General features: G+C 41.8%; 1 protein-coding gene across 1 annotated transcript in view; it reads right to left on the reverse strand.

Moving 5' to 3' along the window:
- Nucleotides 1–18,148, reverse strand: part of TKT (transketolase) — a 55,711-nt gene extending 37,563 nt beyond the window's left edge. Inside the window, exons 1-4 of the mRNA XM_029600872.1 lie at nt 17,164–18,148; nt 7,507–7,624; nt 5,194–5,307; nt 2,314–2,411 (exon numbers count right to left, since the gene is read on the reverse strand). Coding sequence (XP_029456732.1) covers nt 2,314–2,411; nt 5,194–5,307; nt 7,507–7,624; nt 17,164–17,270 — 437 coding nt within the window. The 5' untranslated portion in view covers nt 17,271–18,148. The remainder of the gene's footprint in view (nt 1–2,313; nt 2,412–5,193; nt 5,308–7,506; nt 7,625–17,163) is intronic.
- Nucleotides 18,149–26,328: the final 8,180 nt, after the last annotated feature.

The following is a 26,328-nucleotide window of genomic DNA, read 5'->3' on the forward strand; positions in this document are numbered from 1 at the left end:
TATTTGGGCTTCCTGATTAAATGTTTTGCAAGATTGCCACTTATTATTATTCTTCATTCAATTTAATACATTGCCTGTAAAATAAGTATCCATGGGATTTACAATAAGAGTGCCCTACATTATCAAGTAGCACAAAACACAATGAAAATAAAATAAGCTGCATTAAAATCACCAAGTCATCTGTCAAAGGAAATCACATCAAGCCAGTGGACAGTTGTGGAATTTGGAATTAGTTTTGACTGACAACTGTCAGTGCTTCAGAAGACAGTTCACCTTTATTTAATATTATTTTTCTTCATCAAGAACCATTTTTGCATGCCATTGCACAGCATTGGTTGATGGTATTAAACATCTTCCCTGAGGAAGCAGCATAAGTTCTGATGTGTGCTGAGAGAATGACTCATATGTAGGTATTTATACCATCTAATATTCAGGTTTCTAGAGGGCTTTTGCAAATAAAGGCTGATTTTAGACCCATTACCAATGAACTCTAGCCAACCAAAGCATCGAAATTCACAGGGTCCTCAGTCCATTACAATTCTCACCATGTGCATGGCTCCCTTACAAAAAACATCCACCTCCATTTTATGAGGTGGCAGAGGAGGGGAGGGAGGGTAGTAGTTTCATAGAATGAAAATCACAGTCCTATGTTTCCATGTCCCATCATGTTTAGCAGTGATCTATAATATTTATTTATTTATTTAATTTATTTGAGTTTTTTCTATACCGGCATTCGTGATAAGTATCACATCATGCCGGTTTACAATAAACACGGGGGTGTAATAATAGGTTACAATAAAAAGAACAAATAACAGGTGCTAAGCGAAAAACAATTGCAGTTACAATAAAACAGGGAAATGTACAACTAGGAGCAGAGAAAGGGGTAGATTTTTTTAAAAAGCGCAATCGCGTACTTTTGTTCGCGCAGCAGGCGCAAACAAAAGTACGCAGGATTTTATAAGATACGCGCATAGCCGCACGTATCTTATAAAATCCTGGATCGGCGCGCACAAGGCTGCCAATTTTGGGCAGCCTGCGCGCACCGAGCCGCGCAGCCTGCCTCCGTTCCCTCCGAGGCCGCTCCGAAATCGGAGCGGCCTCGGAGGGAACTTTCTTTCGCCCTCCCCTCACCTTCCCCTCCCTTCCCCTACCTAACCCACCCCCCCGGCCCTATCTAAACCCCCCCCCTTACCTTTGTCCCTAGATTTACGCCTGCGAGAAGCAGACGTAAATCTACGCGCACCAGCGGACTGCTGGCGCGCCGTCATCCGACCCGGGGGCTGGTCCAGAGGCCTCGACCACGCCCCGGTCCCGCCCCCGAAACGCCGCGTCGTTCGGCCCCGCCCCCGATACGCCCCCTTCAAAAGCGCGCGCTGGCGGCCTATGCAAAATAGGCGCGCCGGAGCACGAGGGCCCTGCTCGCGTAAATCCGGGCGGATTTACGCGAGCAGGGCTTTTAAAATCCGCCCGCAAGGCTATAGGAATTTAACAGAATACATTTACCAAACTTTAACAGCGGTGTGTATTAATATAAGGAACATTTACTTGGCAATAAATCATCAGTAGGTAGGATTTTAATAAAAACAAGACAATGCCTCTTACAGTGTAAAAGTTGCATTTGCTGACCACTTGTTTGGTTTGCCAGAGCATCATGCTCATCTTTACAGTTATTGTACCAATATGTAGGCACAGTAAGGAGGATAGAAAACAGCATGCATTAACTTTCAAGCACTGCTGCCTTTGGACTAAATCTGCCTTCTCAATGTCATGGATCTACAGATACTTAAGACTTGGCTTTTCCTCCAAGCCTTCCCCTAATTCCGAAAATGTGATTTCAGACTCAGCTTAAGGGACGGGATGCTCGCACTAATCCCAGTACCCTTCATATGTTTTTTACCTCTAGTTCTTTCTTTCTACTTCCTGGATACTTTAGCCCCCAAGTTCAATCCCCTTGTTAAATGTAACTCTGCTTCGGCGTTCTTGTTGGTTAACAAGTTTATCCCTAAGTTCCATGTAAACCGGTCTGATATGAATCCCTTCATGAAGACAGGTATAGAAATATGTTAAATAAATAAATAAATTAAATAAATACTGTTTCATTAAGCTATTAAGATCTTGAAAGGCCTAACGATGACAGCACTGACATCTTCCATTCATTCACAAAATGGGGGCAACATGGCTAATTCAGGCCTCACCATATTGCCCTGACAATTTGCGACAAACTTGTTATGCAGGGGGTCATCTCAAAGGGTAATTGAACAGTTTAGTTTTCATGTGAATTCAAGGTGAACTGGAAGAGCAATGGAAAATTACCTGGCTTTATCAAAAAATTTACCAGTATAGGCCATGCCACAGGCTGCACCCAGGCCCTGACCCAGAGATCCAGTAGCTACATCAGTAAATGCTTGTTTCTGTTAAAGAAGAAAGAAAACAGATGACAAAAAAAAAAAGGAACATTTACTTGGCAATAAATCATCAGTAGGTAGGATTTTAATAAAAACAAGACATTGCATTTTTCAGTTATGGATATGCAAAGAAGGGTAATAAGTGGAAGTTTACTGAATGTGAAATTAGCATTGCATAGTTCAGCGGTCAGGCAGGAAAGTTCGAGGGTACTGGCGTAACCTTCACTGAAGGAACAGCCGACTGTATTTCATGAAACCACCAAACAATTTGGCAATGTTGCTCTCCTCAAATACATGAACAGGAAGTTTTAAACTTCTCCTATCTATAGAGACTGTTATGGTTAAACTTCCTGGCAAATCAACATGGGAAATCCAGTAGTGCAGGTGCAGCTTAGACAATACAGCAGCTTTGGCAATAACATTCCACATACAAGGTCAGCTTTATCGACACTGCTTCCCTCGGGAAGAATTCCTGTCCGAGAGGGTGTAACAACTGCCTCTCTCCCGCCCCCAAAATGCTTGCACCCCATTAGTCATTTGCTGAGTTGCCTCATTTTCTAAAATCATGTTCCTGCTGTAGAGTTTCACCAGTGGCACTGGCTCTGTGCCCTCACACCAATTAAAACCTTGTCATCCACGTCCCCACCTCCTAACCCTTGCACAATATCCCACAGACATCCTCTGCTGTTAAAACATCTGATCAGGTTTCAAGGGTATTCTTATCAAAGGAGTGAACTGTACTTAATGCAGACAAAGCATTTAATTTTTAACTGTTACCACTTCTTTCACTTTGAAAATGTGTTCATAATTCTCCATATTAGTTATAATGCAACTATTTCCTTAAACAGCTAATATGTTACTTGTCAACCAATTAAATTTGAAGAGGGAGACACAGTTTAGAGAGAAAGTGATGCAGTCTAAACTGCATCACATGGATTAGTATTCCTGTGAGCACTTGGCTAAGCAGGGTCTGACCTGGCTAGTACACTGATTGGAAACCACTAGGGCAGTGGGTACTCACTGACAATCCTCAAAGGCTGCAAAGCAATAGGGTTTACAAAATATGCCCAATGAATATACATGAGATAGATTTTCATATAATTGAGGTGTCAGATATTCTGACCCCAAAAGTTAAATCAGTTTGTCAGACTGCTTATGGAAAGCTGAGTGCACTAGTGAAGCTGCTGCCTCTCTAAACTGTTCCTGATTTAGCAGCAGCGATGCATGCAAGCATTAGCTGTTTCAAAGTTGGATTAATGTAATGCACTTTATGTATTTTATTTATTTATTTATTTATTAGGTCCTTCCACAGAAAATTTACATAAGCTGCAATGCATCCAGAACGTGGCTACATGGTTCTTAACAAATACTAGAATCACAGACCATTTCTCTCCCATTTCAGAAGATCTGCACTGGCTACCTATTCCATTTAGGATAACATTTAAAAATGTTAGTACTTGCTTTAACTATATTCATGGTATGACCCCCACTACATCTAGTGGATAAGTTGCATCATAAGAAACCTTCTTGTCAGTTGAGATCTTCCCAGGAAACAATGTTATGTATTCCATCTATGGCAAATATTAAATTAGTGGGAACTAAGGTGTGAGCCTTTTCTTTCTTGTTTCTTGTCAGTGGAATTTGTTACCACAGGAGATTCATTGTTACCAAATATAATGGATTTTAGAAAAAGATTAAAGGCTTGGCTCTTTAAGAAAGATTTTGGGATAAGATTAGAGTTTTAATAGTTTTTAGGTTGGCTTTGGGCTGTAGCTAAAAGTAATTTAAATGCTGCCGATGGTGTGTTTTTCAAATTATGATGTTCATGGCCTTGTGAACAATATTTGTTATTAGTTTATATACAATTATTTAAATAAATAAAATCAGTCATGGAAGGCTGCACACGGGCCACTACACTGAGGAATGCTAGATGGCCAGCTGAATGCAGTGGAATGAGTGAATGCAAATCGGTTATTTACTCTCTCAAAAAAATACGACTAAAGGACATTTCATGAAGTTAATAAATAGCACATTTAAAACAAAAATTTTTTTATTTAATGCACATTTAAGCTCTGGAATTCATAGCTGAATTTAAAAAAAGGTTTGGACAAGTTCCTGGAGGAAGTGTCCATAAACCATTATTAACCAGGTAGACTTGGCGAGAGCCACTGCTTATCTCTAAACGTAAGCAACTTGGAATCTATCTACTGTTTGGGATCCTGCCAGGGACTTGTAACCTGGATTGGTCATTAATGGAAACAGGACACTGGGCTTGATACTTGGTCTGACCCAGTATAGCAGTTTTTATCTAATGCAATGATCCATAACCAAGCAGAGTGAATTGCACACAAAACAACATTCTCAACTGAAGCCACCTGCATTTCTACATTTAGGACCAGATGTACTACAGAATTTTGCCATTTTATGGCAATGGGAAAAATGCTTAAAATACTGGCTCTTGGATATTTGTGTGCACTGAGTCAAAGACACTATAATTAGATAAGTAATTTTGTAAAATATTATGTACATGTATATAAATATATATATATTAAATGATCACATTAGAATGACTGACACCTTCAAGAAAATGCTCTGTTTAATCAAAGAAATAATTTCCTTTCCAGCTTTGACAATTCTTCCTATCTTTTGATTTGCTTGAGAAATGGAGAATAAAAAGATTACAGTAAATGCGAGTACAGGAAGCAGCTTGGGCACTAGAGGAGGCATGCCGGCCTGGAACCAGCTGAGGCAAAGTCATCACATACAGGACTAGCCTGAGGATACTCACTGGAACAGGATGGCCTTCCAAAATGGAATCGATTTTCCTTAGGTTTGATAACTCTGCTTCTTTCAGGAACCCAGCCTCTGCCCAGACAGCATACAAGATTGGGGCTGCATGGCCCTGGAAGAAGAAGAAGAAAGAGATCATAAATAAATATGGACTTTCCACAATACTGCAATCACAATCAAGTCCTTCAAGATACAGACAGGCTGATGCAATATCGGCTTGCATAAAACAGGTGCTCATGACTGAGCACCTGCTCTCCTAAGCATGCCCTGCCACCTCTTCTGGACATGTGATGCATTATTTAAAAATGAGAAGTAGCGCTCAAAAAGAAGCGCTAGGGAAAATTGTGAATCCCTAGTGCCTCCTTGGCATCAGTCACCAGGAGAGGTGGCTGGAGCATCTATCTCAGGGGTGGGCACTTCCGGTCCTCGAGGGCCACAAACCAGTCTGGTTTTCAGGATATCGCTAATGAATATGCATGAGAGAGATTTGCATGCACTCTGCCTCAGTTGTATGCAATCTATGTCATGCATATTCATTAGGGATATCCTGAAAACCAGACTGGTTTGTGACCCTCGAGGACCGGAAGTGCCCACCCCTGATCTATCTTGTGCATCTAAATTGGGCACTCAGAATTTATTTTTTTCCACGACATTTTTTTTTTACTTCAATCTGCTTTCTGTGGTTCTTCCTACTTAGTATCGCGACGATACTAAGTGGAGGAATCACAGAAAGTAGGAATTTTTCTTTTTCAGTGCACTCTTGAGCACGGCATACCCTTTATGCCAGCCCTGGGCTGGTGTAAAATTTTCTGTGTTGCAATGGGAATGCTGGCCGCACAGGAAATTTATTTGAATTGCGGGGATTAGCTAATAGCCACATATATATGGAATTTACATGTGATGAATGCTATTAGCTACGCGCTCAATTTTGACATGCGTTTTGGATGCGCTAATCCCCATATTGCATCGGGGTTATGGACACGTGCCCAAAATTTGCGTCCAATCGTGTGTTAAGCCATGCCCTGGTTGCAGCACACGGGATTGCATCGGCCTGAATATAAGCAAACTACCAGACCCAGACAAAGCCGAACATAGATAGTGACATATCAGGTGAGAAAGCACATGCACTGCAACAACTCTGAATTTTTCATTAAAACCTACTAACATAATAACATTGTAAATGATAGCACAAAAAGACCAATTGACTCGCCCAATCTGCCAAAATACTATCCCAAATCAATAAAAGAAAAATCACTATAACAGATAGTAAATATCGTGAATAAAGTAGAAAATGGGTGTCAGAAAGCCAAGACAGTTTAAAGCCTTTATATTTTATTGGTGCAAATAGAAACAATTTAGCTTCACACCATCTGCAATTATCATCAGCAATGTTCAGTCAGAACAACCCCGTTGGCTAAGGGGATAAGATCAGTCTTAACACCAAGGTGGGTGAGGTTCTTGCAAAAAATCCAGCCTCCCCATTCTTAGTGAAATGTGGATTTTTAACCATACAGGTCACCAGTTTTGGCTTAAAATTGTCCTCTATACGGGTGTTGGCCCAATAACGGCAACAACTTCAAGATAGGAAATTCAATGCGGAGCCTGCCAGCTCTTGTCCGCTTGGAGGCCCTGCCCCTCACATGGGATTCCTTGGTAACAGAAAGCCCATGCAGGAAAAAGGGTGGGGCCACTAGAAGGCCTCCGAAAATACAAACGTTTGCTTGCCAACGTTGACGCCATTGTTGGGCCAGCAGAGTAGCAGCAAGGCTGCGGGCCTGGATTAGCGGTGTGGCAATGGTGGTGGTGGTACTCCAGCGCTTATAAAAATCTGATACCAGAAGCAGTTGCTTCATTGCCTATGCCTAAATCCATGCCTGCAGATCACCCTGGCCTTCTTGGAAGCCTGATGTTATTGTACAACTGCTGCTCCCTGTAGGTTATCCCAGAGCTTTCTTGGAAGCCAGATGCATGCATACCACTGCTATGTAGAATTGTAAACCAAACTGCATATAGGTTATCCCAATGCTATCTGTGCAAATAATCTTTAGCAAGTAATCTCACCTTAACACCAAAGCCAGACTTATCTCTGGCATAGCTCTAGGAACTGAAGTGGGGTTGGGGAAACCCTCAGAAGCTGTGGCATTTGGGCAAGTAGGGGATCCCTTCCAAAAATGTGTCATGATCAATGGGTACCTCCTCTGCCTTCCTCCAGGCAACACCCTCTCATCTCAGACCCATCCCACCCCTTAAGGGCAGATAACAACCTCTGGACCCTTAGAAAAGTGTTTATTCAGGAAGCTCTTTTTCTCACCTTGGAAATCACAAACCGATCATTGTTGGCATTTCTGGGGTCCTGGGCCTTGTATTTCATGGTATGAAAAAAAAGAACGGAGATAATCTCTGCGGCGCTGGCACATGATGTTGGGTGTCTAAAAATCAAAAGAAACAGCATGCTTATTACACCGGATTGTATGTGGGCATTGAACCCTTGCCATTCCTTCACACCTCTGTACCAAATATACAATGCAAACAGTTCTCGTAAGGTAGCCCACTAGTTCTCTAGTATCAGATTTTCTTTTACAAGAAATGTTATTTGTTGGGAAAAAAAAGTCTTGCACACATATCTGCAGCCAAACATCCTGCAATATGCCCTCAGATTACAGGGGTTTTTTTACACTGCTATTTTTCTGACAAAGTTACAGTTTGTCTTTGAATATATTTTGTGTTGATTTTCTTAATATCAACATGTAAAGAGTAGGTTTTCATTTACTTGTGAGGGGGGGATATTCAACGGGCCTTCAGTGTAAATCGAGGTTACAGTTCATCTTTTAATAAAATTGATTTAGCAGCTCTGTTGATCTCAGGTTCTCAAATACTTTGGCAATGTTCTTTTTATAAAATTGACCGGGAGTTTTGTACACAGTATAGCAAAAGCAGGAAACCTTTCAGCATAGCCTAGAACCTAAAGTCTCCAAGCTTTTGTTGGGTTGTTTCTAGAATAATGTCATGCCAGGGACAGAAACAGCAGATCAAATTGGGGTTTGGAAATGAAAAAAAAAAGGGGGGTTTTCCAGTACAGAATGCTAAAAAGCATTTATCTAACCCAGAACAAAAATGTTACTTTATATAAGAACAATCATAGATGAGGCAAAATAAACATTTATATCACTCTATGGATAATGTTTTTATATTAACGTGAAACATTTTCAGACTACTTGCTGAATTTTAAACAGAGACTTGGAAAAAAACAAACTCTCTCTGTAGAACTCTCCACTTCTCATAGTTACAAAATACTATCACTGCCTGTCTGAACCGCAGGAGGAACATTGCTAATCTAAAACAGATTAAGACACATGTCAAAGAATAGCTTTAAGTTAAAAGAAAAACACAAAGAATGACAGAATTTTAGTGAGTTGTAAATAAAAAACATATAAGACACAAATGCACCCCACAGCACGTTTTCTTCTCTAGGTTTATTTATTTTCCATGCAGATTAGGATTCTAAGAAGTTAAAGCCAGGGCTAGGAATACACCAATATGTCATTGTGCTGCATTCTCCAAGAATGCTCTTTGTGCTAAATGAGCAAAACCATTTAGATGTGCTAAAGCACCAAAGAAAATGTGCAGAAAATATCTGTTCCCAGCATCTCACAGCAGGATCATGCACAAGCACACATTATATATATATAATATATATATCTATATATATTTTTTTTTAATCTGTGGGCCATGGCTTAAACTTTCGTTAGTGCATATATAAAAACATAGGTTAATCATGTAACCTGACATGCTTGTTTAATGTTTTCATTCCTTTAAATTGTAATAACTGTATACGTCACCATGTTTCTATGACTTCTGGCCTTGGAAAATAAAAGGTGTTAAGTAACCTGAAACAATGAGTGTGCAGGTAAGTGAAAACGTAGCCTATAGAACATCTTCCTTTTGGTCACCCACCTCTCCCCCAGAAAATAAAGAAATCAGCTTTGGAACACAGAACATTTGGCCTTTAGTGGTTCAAGTCAAAAGCAAAACACATCTAATGCAGAAAGAAGTCAATGGGATTTTTTTAAACATACAATATACAAACTAGTAAAGAAGAGTTGATGCTGGTTTTAAATTGCACTTAATTCACTTTCCCTTTGAGAAGTGCCTGTTGACTTAAATTATTCCAAAAATTCCAAACAATACTCCACTTATCAATGCTGTACTAGTCATTGGGCAGTAGGGCAGCCTACCAAAATTATGGGTTTTAATTAGCACAGTATTAACACTGTGACTAACTGTATTTTACTTGGAGTATGGGGAGCACAGTGGGATTAGACACTTGCGTTTTACATTTAGATTTAGATTTAATTAGATTTAATTTCTTGCCTTTCGAAATCTGAATTCAAGGCAAATTGTAGTTAGATACAGCCTAAATGGCTTACAATCTATGGGGCAGATTTTCAAAAGGTTACACGCGCCGGGCCTATTTTCAAAAGGCCTGGCGACGCGCATAAAGCCCCGGGACGCGTGCAAGTCCCGGGGCTTGCAAAAAGGGGCGGGAAGGGGGCGGGGCAGTCTCAGAGGCGGGGCGGGGTCAGAGGCTTCTGGCACAGCGGCCATTTGCTGCTGTGCCGGGGATCGCGTGCAACTTACTTCAGCCCCAGGGCTGAAGTAAGTTTTGAAATAAAAGAGAAAAGAAGGAAAAGTTGGGGGGGGGGAAAGGGCGGGGGAGGTAGGGGAAGGGAAGGTGGGGTTGCGTGTGCAAGTTATAAAATCGGGCGTACATGTGTGTGTGTGTGTGTGTGCCGGGTATACTGCGCACATGTACGCCTGCACACTGTTTTGAAAATCCACCCCCCAATGCATAGCAGTCTGAGCCATTCTAGCTTTTACTTAGTTGCACTTGAACAGGTAGAAAAGGTACAAAGACTTTAGCTATGCAAGCAAAAAAGGCGATGGGGCCAACTAAGCTCAGTGCAAAATAGGGAACAGCTCAAACTGCTGTGAAATCGGAGTCTTTAAATATTCTCTGGCGTTTAGGGATTTCATTTCAGACACAAATTTAATTCGGCACCTCACAGACTTATCACTTTCTCGCATTATACCAACTTTGTAGCTTCAGAGAAAAGCCATCACTTATCCCTGGGAATGGGCAAGCAGAAATGAATCTACTCTTTAGTATCTGCCAGGTGACCTTGACTGGCCACTATCAGAGGCAGGATGCTGGGCTCGAGGGACCTTTGATCTGACCCAGCATAGCACTTTTTATGTTCTTACTAGCATAGCCACCGGAGGAAAATCCAAACAATCACTTAATTATTTTAAACCAGGGTGATCTATGCTCACAGACCTTTCCCAGAATTAAGGAAAGGGAAAATTAATTTCCCTTTTGTATCTCACAACTGAAACCAAAAAGGCTTTTAACTACTAAAAAATAAATGAACAATAAAAAACACAAATTGAAAACATGTAATTCTTGTACAACAAAGTCAGTTTACAGCAAGCTGTGAAATATAACTGCTTGTGAAGAAATCATGTTAGCTTCCATGTTTACAAAACCTTATAGATCCTTAAAAGGAGACAGTGGCTTTGAACTTTTAAAACAGAAGTCTCTGGTTCACACACACTAAAATGTCGTGTCCTATGAGCATCAATGTTACGTCGTAATGGACCAAACAACCAACTATCTTGCTACAGAGACTAAATTTTTGCACCCAAAGAATTCAAGCTGCAAATGGCACTAATCCCAAAAGGTTCACAAAGTTGAGGATGTCCCAAAAAGGACAACAAAGAAGACATAAATAGCTTCAAAATCAGTTTAATAAAGGGCCAAAAATATCACAGTCAATGTACAAAAGTTTGCTTTTTTTTTTCCTTTAAATGATTTAGAAAAGACTTGCTTTTGGTACATGGCCTTTGATATTTTCGCACATTCATTAAATCGATTTTGAAGCTATTTACGGCTTCTTATTTATTCTTTCTGGGACATCCTCAATCTTATTTACCTTCCCTTCATTTGGAATAATCCTTTACAGGTTGGTTATTGTTTCTCCATTTATATATATATATATATATATATATATATATATATATATATATATATATATATATATATATATTTTTTTTTTTTTTATTTTTTTTTTTTTTTTTTTACTGTTACTAACTCCAAAAGATACCAACTCAGAATAATGAAGATGCTTTTAATGTGCCAGGTGAGTGAAGTTCATTCGTTAGTTTGGCTGCCCCTGGTTAATGGAAAAATACCTACAGAACAAAGCTCAGTCAGGACATGCTGTAATTACAAGAAGAGAGTGCACGGGCTGGGCTCTGCTGCCAGGAATGCTGAAAAGGCATTGGACTATAGCGTCAACCTTACCAGTCCTCGCCCACTAGCTTGGAAGAACATGGAAGAAGGGTATGAGGAAACAGAAACAGAAAAACTTCCTCCAGTAGCATCCAGGGTATCTGCTTTAAGAAAGTACCTAGGACTAGTTACAGGTTATGAGTCAGACTTGCAACAGGCCTCATTATCTACTGCCACTGAAATATGAGTTGGCACATACTTCCAGCATACAAAATGTCTCCCTGAGCAGGATGATCTAAGCCTTTTTGCCATTATAACAGGCTTAATAGTGTCTCATTCCCCTGGTAATCTCAACAGAGCACGAATACTGGCTAAAGCTTACAAAATATCAAATTTGCTATCTCATCTCTATGCTTCTTCTTTAGATCTTATTTCTCAGTCTCTCAGAATATATTTTCTTCTAATTTTCACAGATTTTTTTGCGCTGAAAAGGTGTGCGCTTCAGCTTATGTCTTTTTCTGTTTGTTCACGTTTTATTTATAATTCATGTGTATCAGTCCGATGCCTTCTTCGGGTATAAATAAGAATCAGCACAAGAGCACTCTGATTTACTTAAATTCATACGACAGGAATTACTAATCTCCCTTCAGGCATAAAAAGCAGATCAGAACAAGAAGTGGGATCGTAATGACTTTGTTTTAACCACCCATCAAATTATCTAAAATAATAAATAATTAAACATGTAAGTTAAAATTTTCTTGCATATTTTTAAAAAATTTTGTATTAATATTGGTGTTTCTATCGCTTGTGATTTTTGATATTGTTCTACCCCACTTGGAGCAACTTGGAAAATGTAATAAAAATATTTCTAGCTTAAAACTGCATTACTAGTATCTTGCCACATTCCTGGATTAAATGGACACTTTGTATCAAAACTGAAGCAGGTCATACTGACTGCAAACAATTATTCAATGGTGCTAACCTCAGCAGTTAACAGCTTGATGAATTGTAAAATCTCCTGATGGCTTGTGCATTGCCTTACTGTAACAGGACTCAAGCATATTTATTTACCGTTACTCACGGAAATCAATTCAAGGTGAGCAACAATGCCACACACCTCCTGTGCCGAGATGAGAAGGGGGCTACCCGACAAACAGAATACATCCACTGTGGAAATCATAAAGAAAATTTACTTAATATGCCCAGAAACGTGGGGGTAAAATTTGTACATTGAGTGCCAACCACATTTCCTCTGTGGCAATGCATACCCTTTAAGCACAGCTGCTCCAGCAATAGCAGTTGCTACCTGTAACAATCTGTGCTTGTATTTGCCAAATTCATTCTAACTGCTGACTAGTTGCTTTGGAACAAAGGAGGTTGTTAACGGTCCATGGGGGCCATTTATATGACAAACAGGATAGTAGACTTGAAAGAGCCACTTATGTTAAACTAAAATTACATGATACTTTTTGAGAATAAGTTTTTTGAAAGGACCTTTTTGATAAAATGGTAGTATTATTGGCTTGAGTATTCTGCTTAATAATCAAATGTGAAAAAAAAAGGATAAAGAAGATAAATCGGTTTTGCACAGGAGCATTTACACGTGCCAGGTTTTCCAGATAGATATCAAAATTAAATATTTCATTTATCAGTGATAAATGAGAAAGTCTGCAGAAGCTACTGCCTGTCTGAGGTGTCCTGGCAATGGACCACAAACCTGCATTTCTGATCCTCATTAGTTCGGTGCATAAAATGTAAAAATACAGTGTTAGGAAAGAGTTTGTGAACCCCCAAGGATGATCTGTATTTTATCACAATTTATACTCAAAATATGATTATCTCTTAATCTAAACCCTGATCAGGGAGAAAGATAACCTCGTTGAATAATAGCACAGACTAAAAGGATATATTTTAATTATTTATTCAATAATAAGCATCATTATGTGAAAAAGTATGTGAGCTCTTAACTCAGTGGCATCTCTTTAAGCAGCAAAGGTGGAGGAGTAGCTTAGTGGTTAGAGCAGTGGCCTATGAATCAGGGAAACCAGCGTTCAAATCCTGCTGTTGCTCCTTATGATGTTGGGCAAGTCACTTTACCCTCTGTTGCCTCAGGTACAAAAATAGATTGTGAGCTGGATAAGGAAGTACCTAGATGTACTACAGGTACCATTTTGATGTACGCTTTGAAGTGCAGAAAAGTGGAATATAAAAATCTAAATAAATAAAATACAAAACCTTCAACCAAATGTTTCCTGTAGCTATCACTTAGTCTCTCACATTGCCCTTGAGGAATTTTGGCCCATTCTTCCATACTAAACTGTTTCAACTCTCATATTTGAAGGCTTCCTTACATGAAGGGCTCGTAGCCACAATATTTCAATAGGGTTTAGATCGGAATTTTGACTTGGCAATCCAAAACAAAAAAATCTCTTCTTTTTTAGCTATTCTGTAGTAGATTTGCTTGAATGTTTAGGATTGCAGTATTGCTGCATTACCTAATTTCAGCTTGACTTCAATTCACGGACGGATGGCCTGACATCCTCCTCAAGAATATTCCTGGTGTAAAGCAGAATTCATGGTTCCATGAATGATGGCAAGTCGTCCAGGTCATGATGCAGCAAAGCTGCCCCACATCATGATACCTCCACCACAATGATTAACAGTCAGGACAAGGTTTTTAATTTGGAAGGCAGAGTTTTATTTTTTGCCAAACAAAATGTTTGTTATTGCAACCAAAAGGTTCAATTTTTGATTGATCTGTCCAAAGAACACTAGTCCAGAAGTCTTGTGGGTTACTAGATGGTCTTTGGTGAACATGAGGCAGGCAGAAATGATACTTTTAGAGAGCAATGTTTTCTTCCTAGTTACCCTTCCTGAAGGCTCATGCATGAACCGTCCTATCAGCCATTATGAGAAAGGTCTGCAGATATATTTATTTTATTTACTTTTTGTATTTGTATGCTGCCTTATCCGCGGTTCTAAGCAGCTCACAGAATAAAGCATTCACAAAACTGCAAAAGAAAACAAAAAAGACATGTAGATGATAAAACTAGCTTAAAATTTCTGAGACTGCATATGTACAATATAAGTCTTGGAGCAAACTAAGGTTTGGATTTTCTATCTTCGCAAAGTTTTCTGAATTGCGCGGTAATGGGGGGTGGGCCTGCGAAAGCTGGCAGCGATCGCACCACCGCGACGTTACTGCTGCCGGCTTTCGCACCCAATAGCGCCACCGTGAAAGATGGTGCTATTGGGTGTGCTACTGGCGGCGATAACGGGTCTTACCTTATCGCCACCAGTGAAGTTTCCGCGGTGTCTACCCCGACGCCGCCCCAACTCCTCCTCTTCCGGTCACGCCGCCGCCCTGACTCCGCCCCGATCTAGCTATCGCACGCGAAAAGTCCCTTTTCGCGAGCGATAGGGATAGAAAATGACCCCCTAAGATAGTCTAAAAAAAACAAAAAAGTTAAGTGCTGCAGGCACTAGCTACAATAGATGGAATAATAAAAAAAAAAACTACCCATGTTATGTGTTAGACATTAGGCTAGAGTTCTTTGCAACTTTATGGAGTTTCAGGTTTGCTCTTGGAGTGATCTTGGCAGGACAGCAACTCCTGGGTAGACTCACTATAGTTTTCCATCTGTACACTGTCTGACAGTGGATGGATGGAGCCCCAAATGTTTACAAATGGTTCTGTAACCATGTCCAGGCAGATGAGCATCAATTAACCTTTTTTTTTTTTGTAAGTTCTCTGAAAATTCTTTTTGATCATATGATATAAGCAGCTCCCTCTACCTTTCAAGTGAAGCCCAAACTCAAAATCTTTTTGGAACCTTGATTAGGACAGAATGCTCAAACTCAGTCATACAGATTAATTTTGCAGGGTGGTTTACTTGTTACTCAATTATTTAAGTACCAGATTCTAATTAGTCAATTAATTGTGTTAAGGAAACTTAACTTATTTTGTATATTATTGCGTCCCAAGAAACACAGAATTGTTTAATTTATACCTTCTTTATTGCATAAGAAAAGACTGCTTTCATTTAAAAAAGGGTGTCAGAGTAGCAACTTGTAATTCTCATTTTTATACTTGGGGTCCACTGTACATATTTTAGCCCCAGTATAAACTATTCATTTGATAGCTAGGATTGAAATTTAACATTCTTAACTTTTTTTTACTCGTAATGTGTGACTATGAAGATCATTAGACACACATCTCCAAAGAAGCTAAATGTCATAGTTGTACATCTGCGTTATGAATGCTGTTTCCATTCTTGTCTGCAAAGCAAAATTCATGAACAAGATCCATAGCCAGAGCCAATATAACATCAGTTGCCATTCATTTTCTTTCGAGCTTCCGTTTGTTGCTGAAAAAGTGCCCACACTTTTGGCACAATGTACTTAATTACAGAGGAAATAAAAAAAAAAAAAGACAGCTCTCACTCTGGCAACGAAAATGTATATATCTCATTTTTTTTAAATTATTTTCAGCTAGCTTTTCCAATTAATGTTCAAGGTGATTTACAGCATTATTCATATTTGGGTACAATAGTTAGAAACAGCTTAGATTGTAAAGACAGGCTCTCTGAGGCAGTAGAAGATAGAGTGACTTCCCCACAGTCACAGGGAGGGTAAGATCTGAACCCTGGTTTCCCTGGTTTGCCCACTGCACTAACAATCAGACAACACCTCCACCCACTACTGAGATGGGATAAAAGATCATCTATCATTTTCATATTATAATTGCATTTAGATTGGTCACTGTGCTATATCCTATCAAAACTGAAGACATACATTTTCTATTTATGTATTGTAAAATTGTCTGTCAATGGGTCCATGATAGGTCGTGATATCAATTTTATATTATAATATTTAAATTTTAGTAAATTGCTTTCACATAAAAATAAAGCAAAACAAAACAATTTCATGTCCTCCACTTTGACTCTGTTGGATGCATTTTTATAACGACTTGTGACATGTCTGGCTATCCATCTCATAAACATCCCTTCCAGGCTAGATAGCAACATCTTCCAATAATAATCATATACTAAAAACCCAAAATCATTAAATTCTCTTCAAGGTTTCCTCGGTGACGTTGTATATGGCGTTAAGATAGCAGATCACATCCACTGAATGACACTTGCAGCAAAGCCTGAAGAATGCCCAAACCTTTACCTCTGGCTCAGACCAGATTCTGGCACCCATAAGCAGGGCTGGATCGCAGAAGGGAGGTGCCAGAATAGAGTTCCATTGAGGAGGGTGGCTCCTCTTCAGGCCCGATATTTGGCGCCTTCAGACTTTGGCACCGAGGCAGTTGCCTATGCGAAGTCTGTCTATCAATTACACGACTTCGCACAGTCTATCAATTACACGACATTTCTCGGAGGTTTGCAACATGTAAACCCGCTTTGGGTTCCCTTTTTTTAGGGAAGGAAGGTGATAAATAATCCTAAAATAAATACATTTTAAAAAAGTAGTTTTGCTTCCATATCAAAATGCCCTCACTTCCTGTAAAGAAAAAAAATGCATTATGTTTCTTGCCGTAAGAAGTATAGCTAAAGGCCACATATATTCATATATTTTTCTTATCAGTGAGAACTATTCGCAGAGCGCAAGGAGTGATGGCAAGCTGACTGGTGTGGCCCTCCCCAGCCTGCGCTGACAGAAGCCTGAACTCACCCAGAGCCGGCCGCGGTGGTCGCTTTGATGGAGTTAATCCTCAGCTTGTTGGCCGTGTCCTTCAGGGCCTGCAGGGTCTGCTGGTCCGGCTTGTGATAATCCGCCATGGAGAAGCAGGAATGCGGCGCGCGCCTGGGGCTGGAAACTGGAAACTCGGGCTGGGCACCGCTGGTTGGTGCAGGGGAAATGAGGCGCGAGCCTGTCACCCGCACAGGCAACGAGGGCGCGCGAGCCGCAGAGGATCACCTGAGCTCGGGCTGAGAGCAGCGAGGAAGTGGCGCCTCGAACTCAGGCAGGGACGCGCTTATGACAGCGGCAGAGACAGAGAGAGGAGGAGCCAGCAACTCCGTAAAGGAAACTACAGTGTAACAGGCAGAGAGGCTGGGTCGCCACCAATTTAATCGCAAGTTCTAAGTAAACGCAAACTGGAGAGGGGACTAGGAGGGCTTAGCCAGTCAGGGGTGGGCCGCATAACCGAGTAGGCGTCCCGGAGCCAGCCATGGGAGTGAGGGGTATGAGAGCAAGGAACAATAAGGGATTTCAAATGTGCTCAAAGGGGAGGAAGGGCAGCAGGGCACCCACTCAGAAAGGGTAGCAGCAGTGGCGCTGCCTAAGGAGAATCCAAAAAGGAAGGATTTGGGAAGACCACCACTATCCAGCGGAGAGCGAGAAAGCACTAGAGGGAGACAGCAAATTAAAGTTGTCATGGCCCTCCCTAGATGGCCCAGGATGCACAACACAGCCGCGCCCCTTGGTCTCCCCTCTCTAGTATTATTTGAAAGAGGGTTCCCAAATTCTAGCCATTGGGACGGTTATAGTCCAAGGGGTAGGGGTGAGGATTAGCATAGCAGGCAGGGTTAGTCACAAAAGGTAAAGTGGGAGAGAGACAGAAAAGGTAATAAAAGGTCCGAGTCAGGGGCAGGCAGACCAGTGGCGTAGCCACGGGTGGGCCTGGGTGGGCAGGTGCCCACCCAACTTAGACCCAGGCCCACCCAACTGGCACCGGAACTGCAAGGCTGTCGCGGGATCCCATCCCCGCGACAGCGAACAAGAGAACCCACGCCTCGCGCGCCATCACGGCACACGTGGGGAAGCGCTGCTGCGGCCGTATGGCCAACCGGTCTTCCTGTTGAGGGGGGGGAGCGGAAGCGCCGCGGGCAGCTTCCGCTTCCTCCCCCCAAAGCAGGAAGATCAGCTGCCTCTCCTGCTGCCACCCCTTCTCCTGCTATCTTCGGGCCCGCCGAACTTCCTGTTTGGGGGTGGGGAGCGGAAGCGCCGCGGGCAGCTTCCGCTTCCTCCCCCCAATGCAGGAAGATCAGCTGCCTCTCCTGCTGCCACCCGTTCTGCTATCTTCGGACCAAACGGCCTGCCGAACTTCCTGTTTGGGGGAGCGGAAGCGCCGCGCACAGCTTCCGATTTCTCCCCCAAAGCAGGAAGATCAGCTGCCTCTCCTGCTGCCACCGGCCTCCTGCTATCTTCTTCGGGCGTCGGGCCGTATGGTCCGCCGATCTTCCTGCTTGGGGGGGGGAGGGAGGAAGCGGACGTTGTGCGCTGCGCTTCCGCTCCCCCCCCCCCCCCGACAGGAAGTTCGGACGCCCGAAGATAGCAGGAGTCCGGTGGCAGCAGGAGAGGCAGCTGATCTTCCTGCTCTGGGGGAGAAAGCGGAAGCTGTGCACGTGCTTGAATGTGTATGTGTGGATGAGAATGGGAGTGTGTGTGGGTGAAAACTGGAGCCTGGGTGTGTATGTGGGTGAGAATGGAAGCTTGAATATGTGGGTGAATGGGAGCTCGAATGTGTGTATGTGTGGTTGAGAATGGGAGCCTGGGTTTGTGGGTGGGTGAGAATGGGAGCTTGAATGTGTGTATATATGGGTGAGAATGAGAGCCTGGGTTTGTGTGGGTGGGTGAGAATGGAAGCTTGAATATGTGGATAAGAATGGGTGCTTGAATGTGTGTATGTGTGGGTGAGAATAGTACCTTAAATGTGTATATGTATGGATGAGAATGGGAGCTTGAATATGTGTGGGTGAGACTGGGAGCATGGGTTTGTGGGTGAGAATGGGAGTCTGGGTTTATGTGTGTGGGTGAGAATGGGTGCCTGGATGTGCGTCTGTGTGTGCATAAGAATATAAGCCTGGGGAGGGGTGAGAAAGTGAGAACTTGAATGTGAGCTTGGGGGGGGGGGGGGTGAGCATATGAGAGTGAGAGCTTGAGTGTGTGAGAGGGAGTCTGTGAGAGAAAGCGTGTGTGTGTGTGTGTGTGTGTGTGTGTGTGTGTGTGGAAGGGAAGAAGACAGTAATAGAAGAAAGACACTGAAAAGGAATTAGGAAATGAGCTATAAGGGAAAAAATGGGAAAAAGAGACCAGGACCAACTGATTAGAAAAATACAAAGATCAGACAACAAAGGTAAAAATATATATCTATATTTTGAGATGTTAGCAATTTAAATATAAGCAACACAACCGCTCTCTCAAAATTTATGGACAGGTAGGAGCCGTGTATAAAATCGTAATAATAAGAAGGCTAAAGTACCACAAATCACCGTGAATTATGTTTGTATCATTAAGTAAACCTCATACTTAGGCGTAGATGTGAATGCTATGCTGCATAATTTGGCATTATTTATCAGTAAAAAAACAACTAGTAGACCTGCATGCCTACAGCCCACCCATGTTAACCTTGTGCCCACCCAAAAAATCAATTCTGGCTACGCCACTGAGGCAGACAAATAGCAGCAGCAGGAGAGAGAAAAGACGGCAACAGAGGTTTTCTATACTTCTTCAGAAGCTCAGCTGGGAATCCTGTTTGTTTCCATAAGAACATCTGGCATTGCTTATAAGAAATAAGGAGGAGTATGGCAATCCCAGTCAGTGTGCCAACCTGACTCAGAACCAGGGACACAGGAGAAGAGATTGATCCATGGTGCATTGGGGTGAAAAGCAGCCAGATATCAGGTACAGGGGCTGGCCAGTGGAGTAGTCCTCAGTAGGAAACAAGCTAAAATGACCTGCAAAAAAAGTGATAGTTTGTGCAGCACATGAATTTATGGAACTAGATCAGCCAGTATAGACTAAGTACTTAGGGATGTGCATTTGTTTTCAACTAAATAGACAGTGGCAATGAAATTGTCTATTTCATCTTGTTGTGGGAGCACCCCGAAACAAAAAGAAATTGACAAAATTTCATGAAAATTAGTATTTCATGTTAATGGGCAGAAACGAGACAACCTCTCTCCCCCTTCCCCTTCTTCCTCCATATAAACCCCATAGTGCCTGCTCTTATCATATTCTTCCATCCCTTAACTGGTGAATTTGTTACAGATCAGATCATTTTATAGAAAACTGCAGTTTGATATTGCTGGGGAGCCCATTCATTTTCTTGCTTTTGTATATCTAAAATAGGGAAACCCGAAATATTTCCCAAATCATTTAAAAAACAAAATTTAACAGAAAAACAACCCGAAATGAAAACGACACGAAAAAAAAAATCAGTGCACATCCTAGCATGTTTTTTCTATTGGCACATGATGTTATGCTTTTCACCACATCACATTAGAGCCTTTGGAACAGTAAAGTCTTGGATGGGAATAAAGAAACAGATAAGTGTCTCAGGTCAGTGAGGGACCAGAGGAGAGAGTGATCAGAAGGCATGGCATGGGACAGCAAGTGACCAGAATAAGCTGCAGACAGAAGAGGAATGTCCAGGGATCCGAGAGAGACCAGACAGACAGAGCGGTGAGGGCTCAGATAGAGATGCAGATAGATGAGGGGAAGCAGGGACATGAGAGATCCAGATGCGGAGTGGCAAGGGACCAGATAGAGATGCAGACAGAGGAAGAGTGGCCAGAGCTCTGAGAGAGATACAGGAAGACAAAGAGCAGCATGGATATAAATAAGGCAGGGCAGAGGGTACCCATGGGCCCAGAGAGCAAGTGAACTACTGGACTGCAGGAACTGAGAACATGAGAGGGTAACCTGTAGGAAACGGCAACTTCTACTTTAAAACAGATGTTATGGGGGTAACTGTACAGAATGGCAGTTGTTATCCTTAACAGAAGGCATGGGTCCTTGTGGGCCCAGAGATCATGGACTTCAGGAATGGAGAAGAGAGTATGTTGGATGTGATTGTGCTCGCACGCAACAGATTCACTCATACACACACACACACTCACCAATTCTCTTTGTGTGTGTGTGTGTAAGTGGGATACCTCTAAGATGATTGTATTTAAAAAGAAAAATGCTATGAGAGTCATATTAACAATTATGTTTTATAAGCAAGATATAAATTATATCAATTTGTTTAAATTGGGAGCAAAGACATACAGGTATTAGTAATGAACTCTGGCAGCATGTAAGCAGTAAAGCAGATAATCTGAATTTGCCAGTAGTGACAGTGCATTGTATAAAAAGCTATTTTAGATATAAAAAAGTAAGAAAATGAATGAGCAGTTTTCTATAAAATGATCTGACCAGTAACAAATTCACCAGTTAAGGATTGATGTAAGAATATGATGAGAGCAGGCACTATGGGGTTTATATGGAGGAGGAAGGGGAAGGGAGAGAGAGGTTGAGATATATGTATATGTATTGTGTATAGACAGATATATAACTAGCTAACATTTGGGCCGATTCAGTAAAGTCCGCGGGAGAGCGGGAGAACGCCCTCTCTCCTGGTGCACGCACAGGCTACTTGCCTGTGCACGCGATTCTGTATTTAAATGAGGCCCGGCGGTAGAAACAGGCAAAAGGAGGCGCTAGGGACACTAGTGCATCCCTAGCGCCTCCTTTTGGCCCGGAGCGGCGACTGTCAGCGGGTTTGACAGCCGACGCACAATTTTGCCGGCGTCGGTTCTCAAGCCCGCTGACAGCCACGGGCCGACTTCAAATTTTTTTTTTCACTTATTTTACCCTTCGGGACCTCCGACTTAATATCGCTATGATATTAAGTCGGAGGTGCACAGAAAAGCAGTTTTTACTGCTTTTCTGTGCACTTTCCCGGTGCCCAAAGAAATTAGCGCCTACCTTTGGGTAGGCGCTAATTTCTGAAAGCAAAATGTGCGGCTTGGCTGCACATTTTGCTTTGTGAATCGCGCGGAAATACCTAATAGGGCCATCAACATGGGCGCTATTAGGTTCGGCGGGTTAGACGCGCATTTTCGGCCCCTTACTGAATAAGGAGTAAGGGAAAATGCGCTTCCAATGTCGGGTTAATAGTGCGCTCCGTCAGAGCGAACTGTACTGTATCAGCCCTATTGTAAGTGGCATGCAGAATTGTATAGCTAGGATGGGATATATAGCTTTTACAAAGCTTGCCTACAAGTTGTATCCTTCAAGGAGTTAACAAATGGAAAAACTATACAGTACAAGAAAATAATAGTTCAATTACATTTTGCTAAACTCATGGAGAAGATAACTTTGATGATAAATTATAACAAGGGGAAATGTATGAAAACATGTAGTTTAAAACCTTCTGGAGGAGACTGATTTAATTTATAATACCAATAATCTTTCAGTGAGTCAGATTAATTCAAGGATAGTTTCATTTACAGTGCTAGCTACTGTCTCCTTTCAGAAAAGCTGGACAGGCAGGAAATCAGCACTTGGGAAAACAGGAGGTTGAAAATAAGCAATTCTCAATTTTGTGATGTGTAGGCATGTTAAAGGTTGAGGAGGCTCGTGATATGCATTGGGAGTTAACACAAGAGACTAGAAATGTCATACAATAGTGAGACCAGAGTAATGCAGTGAGCAGCATATTGACATCCAGGGGCAGTTCTATAATGAGGCGGCAGCTTCAGGTGGCAAATTTTGGGAGCAGCAGCAAGCATGCCCCAAAATACCCTTGCAGTGGCCTCTTCACCCTCAGCTTATGTTTGGCATGCTAATACCAGCGGGGTTCTCATGCCCCGCTGGCAGGAAAACCATGGTTCCACAGGATGAGGTGTTGGCCAGGGTTCCCACTCCCTGCCAGCAAAGGACCCCGCGAGGGCCACTGATGACATGCTGGCAAGGTCACAATTCCCTGCCAGCAATGAAAGAACCCTGTCGGCACACAGAAGATATACTGGCAGAGTTCCTACTCCCTGCTGGCAGGAAGATGACCCTGTGCACACCACTGGATGAATAGCTGATGGGGTTCCCATTCCTCTCCAACAAAGAACCCCATGGGCACCTCTAGATGTGGTGATTGGGTTCCCACTCCCTGCCAGTAAAGAACTCCGTGGGTACTGCTGGATGACATGCTGATGGTGTTTCTGCTACATTATTGTAAACCGGTACGATAAGACCTGGTCTTGAGCATCGGTATATTAAAAGAATTTAAATAAATAAAATAAATAAATGCCAGCAGGAAGATGACCCCCATAGTGGATCTCATTCAGCATGGCAGCGAGGCTGTGTGTATGTGTGTGAGAGAGAGTGAGTGAGGGAGCGAGCCTTTGTGTGTTTGTGATAGAGAGAGAGGCAGCTTGCTCATGTGTGTGGTTTTGTGTGTGTGTGTGTGTGTGTGTGAGAGAGAGAGAGAGAGAGAGAGGCAGCTTGCTTGTGTGTGGGTGTGTGTGAGAGGCAGCTTGTGTGTGTGAAGGAAATGCAGCTTGCTTGTGTGTGAGAGGGAAAGGCAGCTTTCTTGTGTGTGTGCGTGCGTGTGTGTGTGAGGGAAAGGCAGCTTTCTTGTCTATGCATGTGTGTGAGAGGCTGTTTGTGTATGTGAGGGAAAGGCAGCTTTCATGTGCTTTACCACGTGCTTTTATTGCTTCGGCCAGCATGTGAGAAAGCCTATGTGTGTGTGTGTGTGTGTGTGTGTGTATGTTTGTGAGAAAGCCCGTGTGTGTGCATGTGATTTGTGCACCCCTCTCCACAACAATCTTGGGGTGATGAAATCAGAAGAACTCAAGTTTGAAGAGTGGGGAATTTTTTTCATGTTTGTTTTAATTGTTGGATGTTATTTGATGTGTCTGTTTTTGAAAACTTAAAAAAATTTTTTTTTTAATTTAATTATTGGATAATGTTAGTTTGTCAGCTGTTTTTGAAATATTTCTTCTTTCTATGTTGTAACATGATTGATGTATTATATTTCGTGATTTTATTATTGTTTTATGAGGTTTGATGGTGTTTTTGTTTTTTCATTTTTGCACTGCATACAGTCTGGCTTCTTGTGGTCTCCAGTTCAGTTTTTCTCTGCATGTTTCTATTTTTACTTTACAGTGTTTTTATTCTGTATTTGGTGAGGGTCCATTTGTGTTCTGCATTTGTGACCAAGGTGAGGTATTCTGGCATGCAGTTTCTGTGTAGGGATCTATAGCAGACTAGCTTGTTCTGTTTTCCTAATAGGAGGTGTATTGATGTTTTAGTGCTTAATGTAACATTTGCAGTGTTTCCTTTTCATAGGTTAGGGGGGTTGATACTGTTTGAGTGCTGGCATTTAGTGCTGTTTTGTATGGGAAGTTCACTAAATTGTAATTCTAAGAATTTAAGTATAGCTTTCTGAGGGTCAAGGCCTCATCAAAAACACTTTTCAGTAGGCCTATTACCATATAGGTTCAAAGTGTCTTTTTTTGCAGTGTTTTCTGGTTGGCACATAGCAGTGCATGTAAAAATAATAAACATGTTGTGATATTTTTCGTGAGAATACTACAAATGTCCTTTTTCATGTAAAATCTGTTATAAATGCATAACCTTTTAATTATGTATGGTGAGGGCTAGGAGGAAAGGGGCGTAAGGCAGTAAAGTTCACTTAGGGCACCTAATACCCTTGCTCCAATCTGGAGACTCCGGCACACACAGGGACAAATTCTGGGGAAATAGAGGTAGGTCATAGGGTTCCTGGGGTTTTGTGGCAGAGTTGCCAGTTTTCTAGAAATATTTATCATTATCTGTCACTCCTCTGGGAACTTTGACTCCTGCTTTCCCCCCTTCTGTAGCATTTCAAATCATCAAAAGGGCCAGACTCCAAGGGAACTCAACCTTGGTCCTCTCAATGATTTGACCTGTGCTGCAACTTGGGGTGGACGGGAGCACCATCTCGTCCCTCACCTCAGACAGCAGATTGCCTTGAGCCACTCCTCTTCACATCTTTCCTGGCTGCTGCAAAACTGGCTTTGAAATTGAATTGGGATATGCTATGTGGATGCAAGATTCAGAAACCAACTGCAGGGTAAAAAGGTGGAGATGAAGCCTGAGATAATTTGAGCGAGACATGTCAAGGGCATGTGTGCAACAGGAAATCATGGACTTTTTCAATTTAAGAGGGAGGGAGTCAGGCAGTAATGTCTGCAGAGCACTGATGAATAAAAGGGTTCAAACAAAAAACAACCAACAACTACTTAAAAGGAAATAAAGCCAGAGCCAAGAGGCCCACCAAACAATCCACTGCCGGAATGCTAACGCTTCTTGGAGACACAGGAGGAGAGAAGGATAAGATTGCAAAAACATTTTCGTGTAATAGGGAAAGTCAGTTTGCTTGTGAATTTAATGCAAAACAGCAGTTGATATTCTACAGCCTTTTAAATCTTATGCCTGATTGTCTGCTTTTAGTCTTAACTAACTTTCTTTTCTTTTTAACCATTGGATTGCTTTATACCCCAAGTCTCTTGTCCTGTTTGTTTGTCTTATTAGGTTGTAAGCTTTATTGAGCAGGAACTGTCTTTTGTATAGTGCTGTGTATGTCATGTAACGCTATAGAAATGCTAAGTAGTAGTAGTAGATCAATCTGTTTTGATTGGCTACTTTGGAGGACAGAAATTCTGCTTCTACCTAAGGTGGTAAAAAATTTAAGGGGGCCGATGGTTAATTATTATTCTGGCAAATAATAGGGACACATTCTGAGTGTAGAGTTATGAAGTAAAATTATGCAAATCTGGAGTTAAAGTAGATGTGCAGTGGGGTTACCTCCCTTCTCCCGTTTGCTAAACTTCATTATGTAGAGCCTTCCATGGGTAAGGAAGTTTCTCAAGATTGAAAGAACTGATTATGGACAAAAGGATCTGAAGGCCACGCTCCTAACACAACCAATGTGATGGATTTGGTGTCAGAGCTGATTGCTGATCTGGCTGTATCACTTAATTTCATATCAGCCACTAAACAGAGTCAAAAACATTGTGGCGCACTGCCCCTGAACATTTTGATCACCAGAATATGATTAAACCCAGAGGTGACAGTATCAATCCA

Source organism: Rhinatrema bivittatum, chromosome 4 (assembly GCF_901001135.1).
Source record: "Rhinatrema bivittatum chromosome 4, aRhiBiv1.1, whole genome shotgun sequence".
Lineage (NCBI taxonomy): Eukaryota > Metazoa > Chordata > Amphibia > Gymnophiona > Rhinatrematidae > Rhinatrema > Rhinatrema bivittatum.